Below are 18,750 nucleotides of genomic sequence, written 5' to 3'. Positions count from 1 at the left end.
CTGGCAATTATGAATGTAATTGGTCTCGTGATGCATTGTTGAATGATTTTTCAATTGCACTTGCATCACTACTACTATACTTTCTCTTCTTCTCAAAGTCCAATTTGCTTGTAATAGGAGAATTACTAACATTAACACCACTAATTGTTATGACTGGAGGTGGTAAGGGAACATTCTTTGGACCTTTTTTTTCTAGCCGAGTCTTTACTTCTTCCAATTTTTGCATTTCACTCAAAATGGAAGAAGTGACTTTGAAACAAGGTCCAATTCCTTGACCACTTATCTTCAATAAATGAGCTCTAACCCGTGTATAAGAGCTCCTCTTTGAAATATTACAAAGGTTACATTGCCAAAAGAAATTTCCACCCCTTCGCCTAATTTTTGAATTTTGGTCACATATTTCCAAAGAGGTTTTGTATCATCTTCAACAATGGAAGAGGATGAGTTTATGGAAGGATTTGATGATTGACTTTGGCTTGATGAAGATGCCATTTAAACAAGAATAGTGCCAGTATAAACAAGAACTGAGAAGAAATGGAAATGGAAAATTAAATTTTAACTTACTACTGTTAAAAATTAAAATTAAACACCTAAAAATTAAAATCAAAGATTCAGATTTCAGACCAAAGGAAACTTACTACTGTTAAAAATTAAAATTAAACACCTAAAATCAAAGATTCAATCCAAAAGAAATGGAAATTTCAGAGATTGAAAATGAAAAGTTGAAAACTTAAAAAAGAAATGGAAATCAAAACATGAACAGAAGGATTAAGGAAGAACGAACGTTTATGGTATCCATAGTGAGTTGATGATGCACTAAACGAACGAGATGAAGTCGTTGTCGTCTGGGCTGACCTGAGACGAATCTGGACTCTGCTGGCTGGAGCGGTCGAAGTCGTCGTCGGTGGTTGGGTTGATGAAGAAGAACTGAAGAAGAAGAAGTGAACTGGACCAACTGGTGAAGTGAAGAGGAAGAGTCGAAGACGAAGGGAAGAAGAAGAATTGGACTGGAAGGAACTTGAGTGCCGACTGCTGTTGCCCGTCAAACAACAGATGAGATGAGAATTTGAGAGTTTAAGTTTACAGTTGACTCTTAGTTTTAGCTTTTAGGGTTTTTTTTTTTACTTTTTTTTTTTAGTTTTAGTTTTAACTTTTACTTTTGTTTTAGGAATTTGATTTTAGACTTTTGTTTTTAATAATTATATTAATAAAAATAGAAAACTAAGTAGTAAGTGGATTATTTCTGGGTTAATGGGATATTGGGCTAAAGAGGAAAAATTAACAAATTTTAGCTTGCCGTATCCCCTTCACGTATCTTGAAGGGGATACGCGTATCCGAAATTAAGAAAAAAAAAAAAAAATCAGATACTCCATTTCACGTATCTGACACGTATCTGGACGTATCAGTATCAGATACGTATCTGATACCGATTCTCTGCACCTTAGGTCAATCCGCTTTTATTCAAGGAGGTCAAACTCTAGATGCCATCCTTGTTGCCTTGAAAACAATCGAAGATTGAAAAGCTCTTCTAAAGAACAGGGCTTTTGTTGAGACTTGATTTAGAGAAGGCTATGACAAAGTAAAGTGAGAATTCCTAAACAAGATTCTTTGGTTAATGGTAGACCTAGAGGTAAATCCATAGTAGTAAGAGGCTTAAAGCAAGATGATTCCTTGTCCTCTTTCCTATTCGTGATTGTGGATGATGCCTTTAGCCACATTGTTCATTTCTGCCTGGATAAGAAAGTTCTGGAAGGTTTATGTGGTAGGAATGATAAGGATGAAGTTTCTATGTTGCAATATGCCGATGACACGATAGTTTTTTGCCCCAATGAAGCCCCCGTCCTAAAGAAGTGGTGGGATAAATTGAATCTCTTTATGGAAGGCTTGGGCTTATCACTAAATCGTTAAAGACCTCGCTGATTAGGATTGACACGGCCAATGAGGAAGTTAGGGCTTGGGCGGATAATTTCAATTGCCAAGTAGAAGTGCTGCCTTTAAACTACCTTCATTTTGGGACCCATTGATTGAGAAAATTAACACTAAGCTAGATATTTGGAGATGCCTCCTCCTCTCCAAAGGTGGGAGGGTGACTCTTGCCTAATCCATCCTCAATATTTAGCCCGTTTATTAACTTTTGCTCTTAAAGGCTCCTAAGTTAGTGATAAAAAAGAGGGAGAAAATCGTTAAGGAATTCATTCAGAGTGGAGGTTCTTATAAACCTGGTTGCAACTCAGTCAAATGGAAGTGGATTGCTCTTCCTATTTCCATTGGCGGTCTTGAAGTGGGTTAATTATCCCATCGGAATACGTTCTTACTAAATGGCTATGGAGATTTGCACAAGAAGACAAGCCTTTTTGGAAGAAAGTCATTATTAGCATCAATGGTGTCTCCCCATTTGGGTGGAAGACAAATAAGCTGAAGAAGAAACAAGGAAATAGGATGTGGGTTGATATCTCAAAAAAATTACCCTTTCTTTGAGAAGTTTACACAAGGTTCAAAACCAGCTGTGGAAGGAAGGTGAGATTCTTGGAGGATGTGTAGACCCCCTTGAAGGCTGTCCAAATCACCCAGCTGGACTCTCAAAGGATTTACCCAGCTGGTGCTTATGGAAGAGGAGGTTGAAGCAACTTCCTAGACCTTTTTGCTACTTGAAACAAAAAGGAAGATTCTATTCATGATTGTTGGAATTATGAAAACCAATCTTGGAATCTTGGCTTCAGAAGCTGCCTTTTGACAAAGAATTCAAGAATTGGGTGGTGTTAGTGGAGAAATTAGGCTCAGTCCAAATCAGAAATGACCTTGACAAGATCCGTTGGAATTTAGAAGGTTCGAGGAACTATTCCAGCAGGCCAACCTTCCAAAAGCTCTCCTTTCGCTCGACCAAGATTGTTATGGACTTAACTAGCTTGATTTGGAAGCATCACAGCCCAAGAAAGTTAAAGATGATCCTCTGGTATTTGGTGTTTTGAAGTCTAAATACTGATGATAGACTGCAAAGAAATTCAAAAGATTGGACACTCTCACTCTCTGGTTGCAGACTCTGCTTAAGGGAGGGTGACTCTCTTGATCACCTCTTTCTTCGTTATAATTTTGACTCTCATGCTTGGGATTACTTTGCTGGTTTGCTGGGCATCTCTTTTTCTCACCCTAAAAGGTGGAGGACTGGCTTTTAGAAGGACTATATGGTTGGAATTTGACAAAACGAGGGTGATTAATAGTTGCATCTTCAGGGCTCTTTCTTCATTGTGATTTTGCCTCTGTGCTTGAAATTACTTTGCTGTTTGCTGGGATTTTTTTTGTCTCCCTAAAAAGGTGGACTGGCTTTTAGAAGGGCTTTATGGTTGGAATTTGAATAGTAAAGTAAGGATTATTAGTAGTTGCGTGTTCAGGGCTCTTGATGGATTGCCTTCTGGGCTTGCATTTTATGTGAATTTTGATTTATTTTTTAATAACTGCAACAGTGGGCATACTCAAGTATTTATTTTGAGCACTTCTCTCTCTTGTATGTGGTAGGGGCAGGGGCATCATTTGTATACAATTCTGTAGTTTTTATATAAAAATGGAATATTTTGGGGATATTATGATGCTACTCAATGCAATGTATAAAGAGAGCCTTGAGGTATAAATTTCTATCATGATGTTAGTTTATTTCCAAACTGCATGAAACCTTAGCATAAGAACAGATGAAAAATGTAACGTTTTGGTTTTTAGTATTCATCATAATATCGTGAATACTCCTTTATTGGCATGTTGTCCCAAAACTTGGTTCCAGGATTCACACGAGAAGTCAAAAGCTGTGACTAAAGCTCCAGCAATGAAAGGTAATCTTTATAACCACTCATAATTCATGTATCCTACTTTTTCTTTAAAACTTATGTTTGATTGTGATCTCTGGAAACTTATTTGCATTACCTTGTTTTTGGTTTCTGTTGCATATACCCAATGGTCTCGCATATTGACGGTTCACAAAACTATGCAATAATTTGTGTGGTGGATGAATAAGGTGAAATGGAGGTTAAGAAATGACTGAATTTTCGCTAACACACAAAGCTTTATCACCAAACGTACCTTGCCCAAGTATAAGTAGATGCGTCAGCAAATAGTATTGGTTTCTATTTGAGGCTCGAGTCCTTAGGGAATTCTATCCTCAAGATGTGTTTGATGAAATAAACCATGCAATGCTCACACAAGGCAAGTAGGTAACCAATTTTTCAAAATAGTTGAGGTGATTATGCAATAAAAATTAAAAGAATGCAAGAATCACATGCAGCTATATATGGATGCAGTTGACTATACGGTGGTGATACAAGACTGGACTCCTAGGCTACCTTATGTTACTTGTATCCCTAACACTTTTTCATTGACTTCACTTTCTTTCATCTTTGTGATTTTATGCTGAGGGAGTCTACTGTGCTACCTTTCCAGTGCAACACCTTGCAGACACAACTAGTTATATTTCTATGTGTTAGCCATGTTTCTTAAGCAATGCCCTCTGTGCACTTGCAAATGGTTTAATTATCCTTAAAACAACCTAGTGAAATTATGCTGATTCTTCCTCTACTTGAGTTTGCCTTTCCGGAACCTAGATATGATAATACTTCTGTTGGTTGGCCAAATGGACGAAAACAACTTAAATGAGATCTCTCAAATAGAAGAACATTAAGATGATCCAAGGAAGTCTTTGAATTAACTTTAAAGAGAGAGTTACAAACATAAAGGCCGTGGGCCCATGAGTCAAGCCTTGAATGAGAGTCAGTTCATGCTTTTTATCAAAAAAAAGTCAAAAGGAAAAAGAAAAGTAGTAGTAGTTCATGCTAGTAAAAAGGAACGATAGAAAATAGAAAATGTAAGCCATAATAGCAATAGAAAGGAATGAAGTTGCGTTGGGAAGTTGAGAGGACTTAGTACTGTGTTGGTGAAGCTTGGAGGGAATGACAATGGTGGAGTCGTCACTTCCACCTTGAGAGATTTGTCTTTGAAGTTCCTTCCTAGGCTTTGTTTCCCTGTTTCTTCTCTTCCCTATCAAATTTTGTCTGGTTCTCCAAATGGAGGGAGAGGCTTGATTTTATATCAAATGGAAATGTTTCACGCGGCTGGAGGGGACAGAGGTACAGCAGCAAGCCTGCTAGGCAGGTGCGTGCAGGTTGTATAGTTGGGCATGGCCGGAGGTGGTCCCTTGTCCTTTTTGTTGGCCACCTTGTTTTCAGAAGACTTTCATTGGCATGTTGGTGTTTCTTTCTGTTCAAGCAGATTGCCCTCGAATGCTTCATAGATAACAACACGATAGTCTCAGTGTACAGCCTGTCATATTACCTTGATGCAACAATCATGCGTTAGTAAGGGGCAAGTTTTCTTAAATAACAAATGAGTTTCATTCTAAACATGTTAAATAGCATCATTCATGCATTTTTGGAAATATAACATGGAAGTGATCATCTTTTTATAAAAGAGGGGTCAAATAAGGGGGTTAACTAACTTGTTATCACATATAGTTGTTTCTTCTCATGGGATTTACATGCAAAAGAGACTTATTAACTTTAGAGATTGTTTTTCTCTTTCCTTTTCTTTGGGGCAAGAAATTGAGCTCTCATCGAGAAAATGAATGAATACAAAGGTATACAGAAAGCAAGCTCGAATAATAGTAGCCTAAAACAACTTATATAAATTGACTAATGCAAAAGTACAAGGCCAAGATCATAGTTATATAAAGGTCAAGTGACCAAGGCCCAAAGAGATCCTAAACCTTCTCACCCGATCTCTTGACCTCTCTATTATTCATTATCAACTACATACCCCTCAGAAAACAGCAAAAAACTAGCTTTCCACCGGACTTTGCCCCCTTCTAAGGAAGAGGGATTTGAAAGCACCTCCTCCAATTCTATCATTCCTTTGCATAATATTGTCGTTTCTATTGCATGTACCCAACTGCCTGGAATATTGACTTGTCTTGTCATGGGATGCAATATTGCTAGAGCAATACGTCAATTATACCACTTTTTTAGTGTAGCATGATGGCTTAGTAAGATACATAGAGGAGCGACATTTAAAAGATTCTTCTATTTGGCATTTAAGAGGCTCTTCAAAATTTGTAATGGTTTAAACCTTGGAGGACACTTCTTTTGTTCATTTTTCTCTTTTATTTCTTCCTCTGGTTTTTTAATATGTATGCATATGTACAATTCTTTAGCTGGAGAAAGGCTAGTTGAAGTAGTTCTACTCAAGCTTTCAAGAAATGTTATGTACTGTCTTTCGAATTATGGTAGTGGATTGTGCATGTTGAGATCACGGCCATGCATATCAACTAATAAAAATGCTCAAGAATTTCATTATATGTTGCATAAATATATGGGTGCATGTCATTCTATTAAAATTCTTTATCAGTTTCGGAGGCTAGTATAATTTGGTTTCATTTTCAAAGGTCAATATTATCTGATTCTTTTAGCTAAAGCAAGATTTTTTCTTTTAATCTAAATTTTAGTTTATGCTTAGCAGCTGCATGGCCAGTTTATGCGTTATATATGTAGTTTCTAATGACTATTCATCTAAGTTACCAATGTGTCTTGTACTCCAGCAATCAAGCAGCGGATGGAAAAAGATGTTGATGAAGTTGGGAAAGTTGCACGTTTTGTGAAGACCAAAGTCGAAGAACTCGACAGAGAGGTGAGTCCTTTTGCTGCATCACCTGATCTTGAATGTTCCAATAATCTATTGTGTCACTCTTTCTGTCTAGTAGTAATTTCTAAATGACCATGTTTTCGAAGAAAGGATTGCTAAGGCACCCTTCCTCCCATATTTATCAATTTTGGGGTATTGTTGTTACAGAATCTGGCAAATAGGCAGAGGCTCGGGTGTGGAAAAGGATCAGGTGTAGATAGATCAAGAACAGCAACTACTCTGTATGTTACATCCCAACTCTGAAGAGTTCTTTTTCTTTTTTATGATTGTTCCCTACGTTCATTGAGTAATTGTATCATAATTAAAGGGAAATTTACGAGCTACTAAGTTTAAGGTGTGTTTGTTTTTACTATTACCATATGGGCCAAGTTTTGTAGGTGAGATAAAACTAATAGGTGCATTCAACTGCTAAATAGGAATATTTTAGACTCCATTTGATAATCATTTGGCTTTTGCCTTTGATTTTTATTTTTGAAAATTAAGACTATTAACATTACTTCCAAAAGCACAAATATCTTGTTATTGGCAAAGTGTCTGTGTTAGGCACGAATACATTTGGACATGTTCTGGACACGTCCGAGAAACTAAAAATTGTGTAAAAAATATATATACTTTTTTTAATTTCGAAGATAGCTTGGACATGATTTAGACACGACTCTAGAAAATATTTAACTTAAAAATTAGGAAAATCCTCTTATAGATTGAATCCTTATATATGGATCAATCCTAAACTATTAGGACAACATCTTCATCCAGTAGTCATAGTCAACTAAATTTTTTTAATATCCTTTAAAGATTTCAATTATCGTTAATTTACTTAACTTTGTAGGTATTTAGTGATTTTTTTTTTTAGATTAAACTTACATGTTTTATCTATAAAGAAGTATAACTATATCAATATTGAGACATATATTTTATATAAAAAATGTGTCCCCAGTGTGTCCATATCCTACTTTCTAAGAAATTGACGTGTCGCCATGTCCGTATCGTGCTTTTTAGCTTCCACCTATGAGTTTCGTTGTTTTGTTAATTTTTAGGGATGTTTCAAAATCCAAGCTAAGTTTTGAAAACTAAAAAATGTATTATTTTAAGAAAGTTTTTGTTTTTGAAATTTAACTATGAGATGAAAATCATTTTAAAGAAATTGTGAGAACACAATCACAATTTTCAAAAGCCAAAAACTAAAAACCAATTGATTATCAAATGAGCTTTATCTGTCTTTGAGATGTGAATACCAGGCTAGATATTTGACCTTGAGTATTAGACCTATTAAAGGTGTCCTTTCAGAAAATGGACCAAAAATAATTTCCTTTAAGCAATTCCAATATGGTCTGGTTAGAGAGGAGGTTATAAAGCAATAGACAGATGGTTTTCCCAGTCTTTTCTTCTCCTTTTTTCTCCTTTTGTTTTCTACAGAATTGTTGGGATAATATGGAAGGATGGACTAATAATCTGGATTTGACAGAGATGTGACAAAATTGTGTCTAGGAGAGCATGATGCCTCTTGTTTTGTATGAATTCGAGTTGTGTTTTACGCGAGCTTGTTAGGGTGGAGAGTAAATTATTATTTATTATTTTGTTTTCTGCATGCCTATGTCATTACTTAAAAATTTTATGAGAAAATGTTGAGCAAAATGTTTTAAGTGCAAGACGCACTCTAAGGTGACTAGTCTCTTCATTGCCTTAGGGCAAGAGGCGACAAAATTACATTGCCTAAATGAATAAAATAAATTAATAATAAATTAAAATCTTTAGTAACATTTTTATGTAAAATATACTCAACCTAAAAATATCAATAAAACTATTTAATTTAAAAAATAATAATAATAAATAATAAAGAAAAATATAATTGTAATTTTTTTTAAAATTTTTCTTTTAACAAAATTTCTTTTTCGTTACGAAACTGATAAGAGACTAATACTCAAGGATACAAAACTTCAAAAGAAGTAAAAAGTAACTATACGAGACAACAAAATACGACCTCTAATAGAGAACAGATCAGAAACATAAAGAAAAAAATAATGGAGGACAAATAGAAGAACATAACTGAGAAAACTAGTCCAAACACTAAATAGGAAAAATAAGCATTTTAGATTTTGTAGATATCCTGAATGGAGAGTTCAACAAAGTTCTTCGATAATGAGCACTAAGAAGAAGATTTTAATAAAGCTGCATCAAAGCTAGCATACCTCGATGGACATTTTGAAAAGTAAGTTGATTTCTTTCCCGCCACAATTTAGAAAGAAGGGATTTAACTGCATTAATCCAAAAAAACACCGGTAAAACAGTGGCATCACAGCAATAAGGAAGAATTAAAACAGAAAGAGGAGAGGCTGCTAGCAGAAATAAAAAATTGGGATACATTTGCTGAGAATTCCCCACTTTCCAGCACTGATTATGCAGCTTGGTCTTCTTCAAAATCAGAACTAATGGCCTTATATAGGTTGGAAGAAATTAACCTATTGCAGAAGAGTAAACTAAACTGGCTCAAGCAGGGAGATGAGAATACAAACTTTTTTCACAGATTCTTAGCAGCAAAAAAGAGGAGAAATTTTATAAACGAGTTAGTTGATGAGCAAGGGGTCCCAACAAAGTCGAGTGCAGAAATTGAAACCCTAATACTCAACTTTTACAGCAGCCTTTATCTAAAATCTCCAGGGCAGAGGCATCTCCCTTTAAATTTAGACTGGCCTTGTGTGAACCCGAATCAGAATCTTCTCCTGTAAAATAATTTTTCAGCCACAGAAATCCTCTCAGCCATAAAAACCCTTGGCAAAAGTAAAGCCCCAGGCCCCGATGGCTTCACCACAAAATTTTTGCTGAAATTTTGGTCTATTCTCAAGGCAAGCTTCCAAGATACCCTTAATGACTTCTACAAGAATGGCAAGATCCATGCGTGTATAAAAGAGAATTTCATTTGCTTAATTCAAAAGAAGAAAGTAGCAATCAAGGTAAGTGATTACAGACCCATTAGCTTAACCTCATTAATCTACAAAGTCATTGCTAAGGTGTTAGCCGAGAGATTGAAAGGGGTAATGTCCGACATCATTGCTCCCTCCCAATGTGCTTTCATAGAAGGAAGGCAAATTTTGGATCCCATACTTATAGCCAAGGAAGCGGTGGAAGAGTATAGAGCAAAAAAGAAGAAGGATTGGATCCTTAAACTTGATATCGTGAAAGCCTTCGACCGAGTTGATTGGGATTTTCTAGAAAAAGTGCCTCGGGCCAAGAACTTCAATTAGAAATGGATAGAATGGATCTTGGGATGTGTCAAAAACCCACTTTACTCGGTCTTCATTAACGGGAGACCAAGGGGAAGAGTGGCCGCTTCAAGAGGGCTAAGACAAGGTGATCCTCTCTCCCCTTTTCTTTATCTTTTAGGTAGCAAAGTTTTGAGTGTATTAATTTCCAAACTCAACCAATCCGGCATCATTGAAGGTTTTTTAGTAGGCAAAGAGCAAGTTCAAGTCTCTATACTCCAATTTGCGGATGAAACCTTATTGTTTTGCAAATATGACAGAACTATGTTGTCAAAACTTAAGCATATAGTGGAGCTTTTTGAATGGTGTTCAGGGTAGAAGGTAAATTGGGATAAATCAGCACTCTATGGCATTAATGTGGATGATAGTGAACTTTATACTACTGCAGCTTCATTGAATGTTTCGGCTGATCACCTCTCTTTCTATTATCTAGGGTTGCCTTTAGGGGGCTACCCGAAAAGAGCCTCCTTTTGGCAGTCGGTCCTAGATAAAGTACATGGTAAACTCGACAAATGGAGAAGATTCAATCTATCTAGGGGTGGAAGAGCCACTCTTTGCACCTCAGTCCTTTCAAACCTTCCAACCCATTACTTGGCCATCTTCCTTATGCCCGAAGGGGTAGCAACTAAAATGGAAAGGTTAATATGAAGCTTCTTTTGGGAAGGCAATAAGGGCAGCAAGCAAAATCACTTAGTTAAATGGGAATTGGTTCAAACACCAATAGCAGATGGTGGTCTAGGTCTTGGAGGGCTCAAAGCTATGAACATTGCACTCTTTGCTAAATGGGGTTGGAGGTTCTTCAATGAGGAAAACTCTCTTTGGGGCAAAGTTGTTAGAAGTATTCATGGTAAGGATGCTTTTGATTGGCACACGGCAGGGAAAGGCGGTAGAAGTTTGAAAAGTCCATGGATTAGCATCTCAAAGACATGACTTAAGGTAGAATCCTTGGCCACTTTCAAACTTGGTAATGACAGTCAAATTGCCTTCTGGTTAGACACTTAGGAAGGACCCTTCCCCTTTAGTATCCTTTTTCCTAGCTTATTCATAATCACCATGCTCCCCAATGGCTCAATTGTCGATCATTGGGACAATAGTATAGTTTCGTGGTCCATTACTTTCCGAAGATCGCTCAAAGATGAAGAAGTGTTGGCCTTCCAAGACTTGTTGAGGAAAATTGTAAGTAGAAGCCCTTCTCTCTTTTGATAAAAGAGTGTGGTCCATCTCAACCACTGGCCAGTACACCGTTAAATCCCTCAAAAGCCACCTAACACCATTCTCCCCCTTGGAAAAGCCCATCTTCTCAGCTATTTGGAAAACAAAAAGTCCAAGAAGAGTCAACATCCTTATTTGGATTATGCTTTTCGATCAGCTGAATGTAGCTGAAGTCCTCCAGAGAAAGCAACCAGTATCCTCCCTTTCCCCCACAATTTGCCCATTCTGCCTACATCATAGTGAGGACTCCCTTCACCTTTTCTTCACATGCCCTTATTCAAATTGGTGTTGGAAAAAGCTGCTGTGTTTTTTCAATCTTTCATGTATCTTGTGCAATGATTTCAAAAGTAACGTGTTTCAGCTCCTTGCCGGCCCCATTTCCCACAAATCTATCCGTTTGTTATGGTGTAATACTGTAAAAGCCTTATTGGCAGACCTTTGGTTTGAAAGAAATCAAAGGATTTTCCATAACAAAGCCACTAGATGCCAAGACCGCTTTGAAGCCGCCCGTCGTCAAGCCTCCTCTTGGTGCCTCCTTTTCGATCCTTTCCGTGCCTATAGCCTTTCAGATTTCAACCTCAATTGGGGGGCCTTTATCTCAACCCCTCCCATCGGACAACACTAAACATTTCCAGATTTCCAGATTTCAGCACCACTTATTGAACTTTTTATATATTTCCATAAGTTTCAGGCCACTGTTTTGGCTTTATCTTTAGTTTTTCACTTTTGATGTTTCTTTAGGCTTTGTCCTCATTTTGTAATCTTGTTATTATATCTCCCAGTTATGGGTTAGTATTGGAGATGATGAGGGTGCTAAGGGAGTGTCAACCTAGTTGAGACGTCCGGGTGCATCTCCTGATCCTTTTACAAGCACTTGTATTTTCTCTTTGCTCTTTGTATAACTCTCTTGTACTTAGAGCCTTCGCTCCTCTCTATTTATTAATAAAATGAATCGTTTCCTTTTAAAAAAAAAAACTGCATTATTCCAAAGCAATGGTGACGAGCCTTCAAGTAGGAGGTGGATGGCATTATCCTTTGGCTTGAATGAGAAAACCCATCGAGGATTGAAAATAGCTAATAATTGGGCCCAACACATTTGTGAATATGGACATTAAAAAAGAATGTGATCAAGAGAATCCCCCGCCTGTGGACAAAGAATACAAATTGAAGGCAAGGATAGTGGCAAAGGAAGCTTTTTCTGCAGTACATCAGAGGAATCGAGACTGCTGTCGATCATTATCCACATAAGGATATTAGTTTTCTTTTCTTAGGCCTTTTTGACTCCCAGATTGCAGCAAACAAATCTTTGTCCATATTGATTTATGAAGCCAAGTGGTTAAACTAGGATTTGGCTGAAAATGAGCCTGAAGATTCAGTCGTGAGTCTTCCAAAGATGTAAGTTTTACCGACAAAAGACCCGACAAATGATTTTGAAATCAACTCTCTTCATCTTTAAAAAATCTTCTAAAAACAATATTCTGTGATGACACTGAGGAATCCCAAAAAGATGAAACTGTGCCTTCTGGAACTGAGACAACTGCAAATAAGCAAGGAAACTGATCCCTCAAAGTAGAACTGTTAAGCCAAGGATCGTAGCAAAATTGAGTTCTTCTCTCATTTCTCACATTGAGGTGCAATAAGGATTCATTTTTCTTCTACATCTTAGAAATACTTACCCAGGGGCCACGGAGACTTGAATGTCCCTTGCCTTTTATATGCCAATTGAAATTGTCTGATCCATTACCTTTTTCCACAATGCATTAGATTCTTAAGTAAACCTCCAACCCCATTTTACAATGAGAGACACATCTCTGTGATTTAAAGCTCCAATATCAATACCACCATAAGCTTTAGACATGGAAGCTAAATTCCATCTTACCAAGTTGTTCAACTCACTGCCATTCTTGCCTTCTCAAGATCACAAAGACGTGTTTCCAAACTAACTGATAAAGGCATTAGAAAAATGGATATGTAGTACAAAGGTACATGATGGCTTAGCAAAAAGCAGTGTAGTAGCCAGGAGTAGTGCAGAAGCAGAATTTAGAGTATTGGCTCTTGGAATTTGTGAAGGTATGTGGGTCAATATGATATATGAACTAAAATTGTCACAAAAGGTGCATATACGGTCTATTCTGATTACAAGACTGCTGTTGCTATAACTCATTATCCAACTGTACATGATAGGACAAAACATTATTGAAGTTGGAAGCATTTCATAAAGGAGAAGATTGGGAGTTTGGGGTTTATCATAAAGTTCATGAGCCAATTGTGACTTCCCCTCAGGTGACTGCCCCTTTTCCAATCAGCAACCATACACTTCACAACATAAAGTTCATGAGCCAATTGTGACTTCTCCTCTCTCCTCTCTCCTCTCTCCACACCTTCTCGTTTTACGACCATAGCTCCGGTGACTGCCCCTTTTCCAATCAGCAACCATACACTTCACAACATCTTCGACTCTTCCATATTTAATCTTCCCAAATACCACGTTCGTTTTATCAATTATGGAAATCAAAAGTTGCAATATCAGCAACTGGTACTTCTGTGTTTGGCTCGAAGATTCAGGTTTTTGGTAGAGGACTTGGAAAGAAAGCAAATTGTTACAATTTCTTCTCAGATGATGGATTGGCTCTTAGAAGGTTGGAGCACCATGCTTAAGGATCAGATGCAAGTTTTTCTTCTTAGAAAAATAACAGAATCGATCGAGGTATCACTCAACTTGCCAAATTTCGATTTGAGGAAGGTTGGTTCGTGGAATATGCTTTTTGGCATTCTTTGGGAGGAAGAACGAATATTCATATTCCAGCTGGGAGGAATAATAACAAGGTTGTCATTCGTTCTTTTCAATGCTCAAGGAATGTATGATGCTACACATGCAGATTCCTCAAGTTTACAATGAAGACCTGGCTGGGGAATTGAAGAACGGTGACTTTACAAATTCCTTTGCAGAAACCGTTCGATCAGAATTTGGAAAAAAAAAAAAAAAAACAATCAAGACAGAATGGAAAGCTTGAAGAAAAACTAGGTCCATTCCACACCTCCTCTGTCTGGGTCAAAAAAGAAAAAGATATGTCAAATATGGACTTTAATTCTTTGCTCGTGGTGACAAAATTAATGGAGTTCTACTCTTTGAGTGATATTAAATCCCTGCTTGAGGATTTCTTTCAAGCTTCCACCTCAATTAATCCCTTTTTAGCAGGTAAGTCCTTGATCAAGATTGACAAGGAGATTGATTCAGATTTTTTGGAAGGCAAATGGCTCGAGTATGGTAGATTCTACCTCAAGATAGAGCGCTGGTCAGAAATGAATCATAGTCTGCCAGAAGTTATCAAATGCTATGGGGGGCTGGATTTCTATTAAGAATGACTTTGCCTTTTTCGAAAAAATCAATTTTTGAAACTATTGGTGATCACGAGGGTGGATTGGTGGAAATTTCTTCACAAACTTCAAATTTTTTGGACTGTTCTTCAGCATATATTAAAGTTCAAAATAATTTATATGGATTCATCCCAGCATCCTTATCTATTGAGGACTTAAATTTGGGGAAGTTTTTTATACAATTTGAAGGTAGGGATCCCATGGATGATCAGAGCAATCATCTCCTCAACAAAAATAGTTCTATGGAAAATGACTTTTCAAATATTTTGGATATTATCTGAATTAAAGAAACTATGTTAGGTGAAGGATTCACAGTGGATATGTTTGAAGAAGCTGAAAAGGCACCCCTAGTGGTGTAATATCAAAAGACTAATTTTGAATGAAATGATTTTCTCTTTCTAAATGAGGAAGGAGGTATTTATTTATAGGGAAAAGTGAATACAAGATGCTAACAGAATAACAACTACTAACTAACTCCTTTGTTAGTTTTACAAAAAGGCCCCTTGGCACACCATATTCCATCCCCCTAAAATCAAACTCGTCCTCGACGATGACAATTAGGACACCAAACGGAAGTCATCAGAAGCAACATAAGGTTTGAGATTAGCCATTGAATATTGGATTAATATGTGGGTCACAAGGCAACTCAATGCGATAACTTGGTTTGGCTATCGATCTGTGAATGAGAAGTAGGGCTTAAATGCAGTCCTCCATTCATCCCTCAGCCTTATTTGAATTTGGTGGTATTCACTCTTCAAGTCCACTTTTGAGAATATTAACGCTCCTCCAAGTTGATCAAGTAAATCATCTATTCTAGGATTAGGAAGTTATACTTCACTATAATCCAGTTGATAGCTCTACTATCAAAGTACATCCTCCAACTGCCATCTTTTTTAGGCGTGAGAGTAGGGCTAGCACCGCACATAGGCTAAGTCAATATGGTGTTGGATGTTTTGCAGGGGAGGTAGCCTCTTGGGTTCCTCTTTAAGTTGAGGGAATTAATCAAATAACTTTTGCACCTCCGGAGGAACTCCAACTTCTTGTATATCTTTGGACTGACAAGTCTTAAAATTTCAGCTTCCCTTTCCTTCATCAATGTTTTGCCACTTATTGTAATAAACAAGTACCTGCTGTCTTTTTTCTTCATCTTTACTCCCTCATCATTCTTCTTGTTCAATGGGAGTAATGCAATCTTCTTGTCCATCCATTGGAACTTGTATGTATTTTCTCTCCCCCTGTGCAAGGCTCGAGTGTCAAATTACCACGGTCTCCCCAAGAGGATATGGCATACATCCATCTCCAATACGTCACGTATAATTTGATCTTTTGCATCCACTGCCAATTGAGAGGGGAACTGTACAAATTTCATTGACTTCAACCTCTCCACCTTTCTTCACCCAACCAATCTTGTATGCATTTAGGTGAGGTTTCACCTTGAGGTTCAATGCTGTCATAAGCTTCTTGGACACGAAGTTCTCGCTACTTCCACTGTCTATAATCACGTTGCACATCTTCCCATTGATCGTGCATCTTGTCTTAAAGAGACAATGTCGTTGAGGGTTGGATTCTCATTTAGGAGTAATTAGTACCTTTGGAGAACACAAGATGCTCTTTCTCCTTTATACGGCTCAATCAATTCAGCTTTCTCTTCATGTTTTTCACTGTTTTCAGTCAACATTTCTTCTTCTTCTTCCATATAAGCTACTGCTTTTCGTTGAGGACACGCATTGGATAGGTGGCCAGCTTGGCCACATCGAAAACACTTGTCCAATGAGGGCCAATTGTAGGTGTTTTGAGTTCTTTTCTCGAAAACTGCCTCTGTTTTTTTTTTTTTTTTTTTTGGTCGGCCCCTTCTTGAATTTCTTTCTTTTTTCCTTTGGTTGAAGATGATGGGTGTGGCTGGTCAGATTCTTATTAACAAGTCTTGTTTTCTTACTTGTGGATGCTTCCCATGCGGCTGTTCTTGATGAATTCTTAGAGCGAATTTCATTCAATTCCTCCACGGTTTTTAGCAAAAGAAATGGCCTCGGATAATAAGTGAAAAGGTTGTACTTTTACCTTATCTTTGATGTCCATGTGTAGCATCCCACAAATCTTGCTATTAAATGTTGCTTATTTTCCATCAAGTTCGTTCTTGCTCCTAGCCTGTGGAGTTCTTCAATATAATCAGCCACCGACTGTGCCCCTTGCCTACAATTTTGATATTGATTGTACAATGTTTGTTCATAGTTGGGAGGAAGAAACCGTTCTCTCATAAATCTTTTCATCTTTTCCCACGAGTGAAACGATTGCTTGCGATTCCTTCTCCTATTGATTTCAAGTTGATCCCACCAAGCCAAGGCACTGACTTTTAGCTTCGAGGCTACTAAATGCACCTTCTTGTGATAAGGAGTATTCATGTAGGTAAAGAAATTCTTCTTATTCTTGATCCAATCAAGGAATGATTCAATATCACGCTTCCCATTGAAAGTCGACAAGTCTTCATTTTGTAATCATGCGAGTCACTCCATATCTCTCTTCTCGTTGCCTTCTTGGAGCATAGAACTCCACTTCTTGATCATATTCACTTGATGAGTACCAATCTTGGTCTTCTTGAAGCCTTTCTTGAACAGTTGGTTGTCTACTTGGGTTTTCTTGGAGCTGTCTTTGAAATCTTGGAGTCTTTCTTGATGAATTTCTTTCTGATTTTGGACAAACCTCGGTTGCCCCGCTCCACGCCTTCCTCTCCTTCCCAAATGTTGATTGAAAACCAGGTCATCTTTATTATTTTGAGGAGGGTCTGCTAGCCGATCCACCCTCCTAGTAAGTGCTTCTATTGATTCTTGAATGCTACTGAAAGTTCCATGAATTCCCTCCAAAGAATCTTCAATGGATAGCAAGCATATCGTTGTAGTTCTTGGAGAGAAGACGGGTGTGTCTTCCGCCTCTTGTTCTTGCTTAGGCCGCTCATCCGTGTTCGGGTTGGCAGCTCGTTGGTTGGCCATCAGTCCAAGGATCTCTTGGAATGCTCTGATACCAACATTTGGTATAACACCAAAAAACTAACTTTGAATGAAATGGTTATCTCCATATAAATGAGGGAGGAGGTCATTATTTATAGGGAAAAGTGATTACAAGATCCAAACAAAATAATAACTACTAACTAACTCACTCCTTGGTTAGTTTTACAAAAATGCCCCTTGCTACACCACTCAGACATGCATACGACTTTCTCAAAAGACTTTACACTGGAAAATGGAATTTGCGGCTTGGAAAAGGAAAAGGCAGCTCATACCTCGGACATTGAAAGGGCTGATGTAATGACATCTGGTGCATTTATTAAGTTACCTTCTCTCTCTGCAGATTTATTGAGGATCCACAGGATGCATCATTTAAGGAAGAAGGACTAACTAAATTACTATGGGAAAGTTTAAAAGACACATCGTTTCGACCAACATTTGAAGAAGAATAAAAAACTGAAAAGTCTCCATCTCAACCATGCCCGGATCAGGCTACTTCTTCAAAGTCACATTTGAAAAACATACTTTCAGAGGGGGAAGGGTCAGCTCAAGATTATCAAAAGGACCTTAATGAGATTTTGAGTCCTCAAGTTTTCACAGATTCGCCCACGAATTCCAAAGATCAAAAGCTAAAGTCATCGGTTGATTCACTGTTAAATCATTCAACCCATCCAGATTCTTTGGAGGACATTTGTGTTCGTGCTCTGATCCCTCAAAGCAAAAGTTCCCCAGGGAAAATACATTCTTCAGCAACTAATGTACAATCCAATTTCATTGTTCCAGGCTCAAAAGTGTCTTTTGTCCAAGAAACTTTTTCTCAAGACTAAAAGAAGCAAGTGATCCATGACTCTGATGATGAGTCTAATGTTAGTGTGAAGAGTGAAGACCTTGATGAAGACTCTCCAGTAGTTCAAGCTGAGGAAGAATCCACACCGTATCATTTGGGGGAAGCTTACAGATCTCTATTCCTACAACAACCACCTTCTGTAAGAGCTCCACATTTATCTCCTTCTCAAATCCCCTCTAAATATTCATCTTTAGTTGCTGCTTGTTGTTTTCAACCATTGGAAATTGCATCTCCATAAGAGATGTTTCGAGTATGAAGATCATTTCTTGGAACATCAGGACAATGTGAAAAGAGAAGGGGGTCATCTAGGAAGACCTTTCAATAGTACAGGCCATTGTTTTTTCTTTTTCCCTCCTTCCTTGGCAAATAATTTTGGTA

At 37.6% G+C, this 18,750-nt stretch overlaps 1 protein-coding gene across 1 annotated transcript in view; it reads left to right on the top strand.

Annotated features, from left to right (window-relative positions):
* Positions 1 to 18,750, top strand: part of LOC120091254 (syntaxin-132-like) — a 34,168-nt gene that overhangs the window by 11,922 nt on the left and 3,496 nt on the right. The window contains exons 4-6 of the mRNA XM_039049203.1: positions 3,774 to 3,822; positions 6,573 to 6,661; positions 6,824 to 6,897. Coding sequence (XP_038905131.1) covers positions 3,774 to 3,822; positions 6,573 to 6,661; positions 6,824 to 6,897 — 212 coding nt within the window. The remainder of the gene's footprint in view (positions 1 to 3,773; positions 3,823 to 6,572; positions 6,662 to 6,823; positions 6,898 to 18,750) is intronic.

Source organism: Benincasa hispida, chromosome 11 (genome assembly GCF_009727055.1).
Source record: "Benincasa hispida cultivar B227 chromosome 11, ASM972705v1, whole genome shotgun sequence".
Taxonomy (NCBI): Eukaryota; Viridiplantae; Streptophyta; class Magnoliopsida; order Cucurbitales; family Cucurbitaceae; genus Benincasa; species Benincasa hispida.
This window is presented reverse-complemented; position numbering and strand designations above follow the sequence as displayed.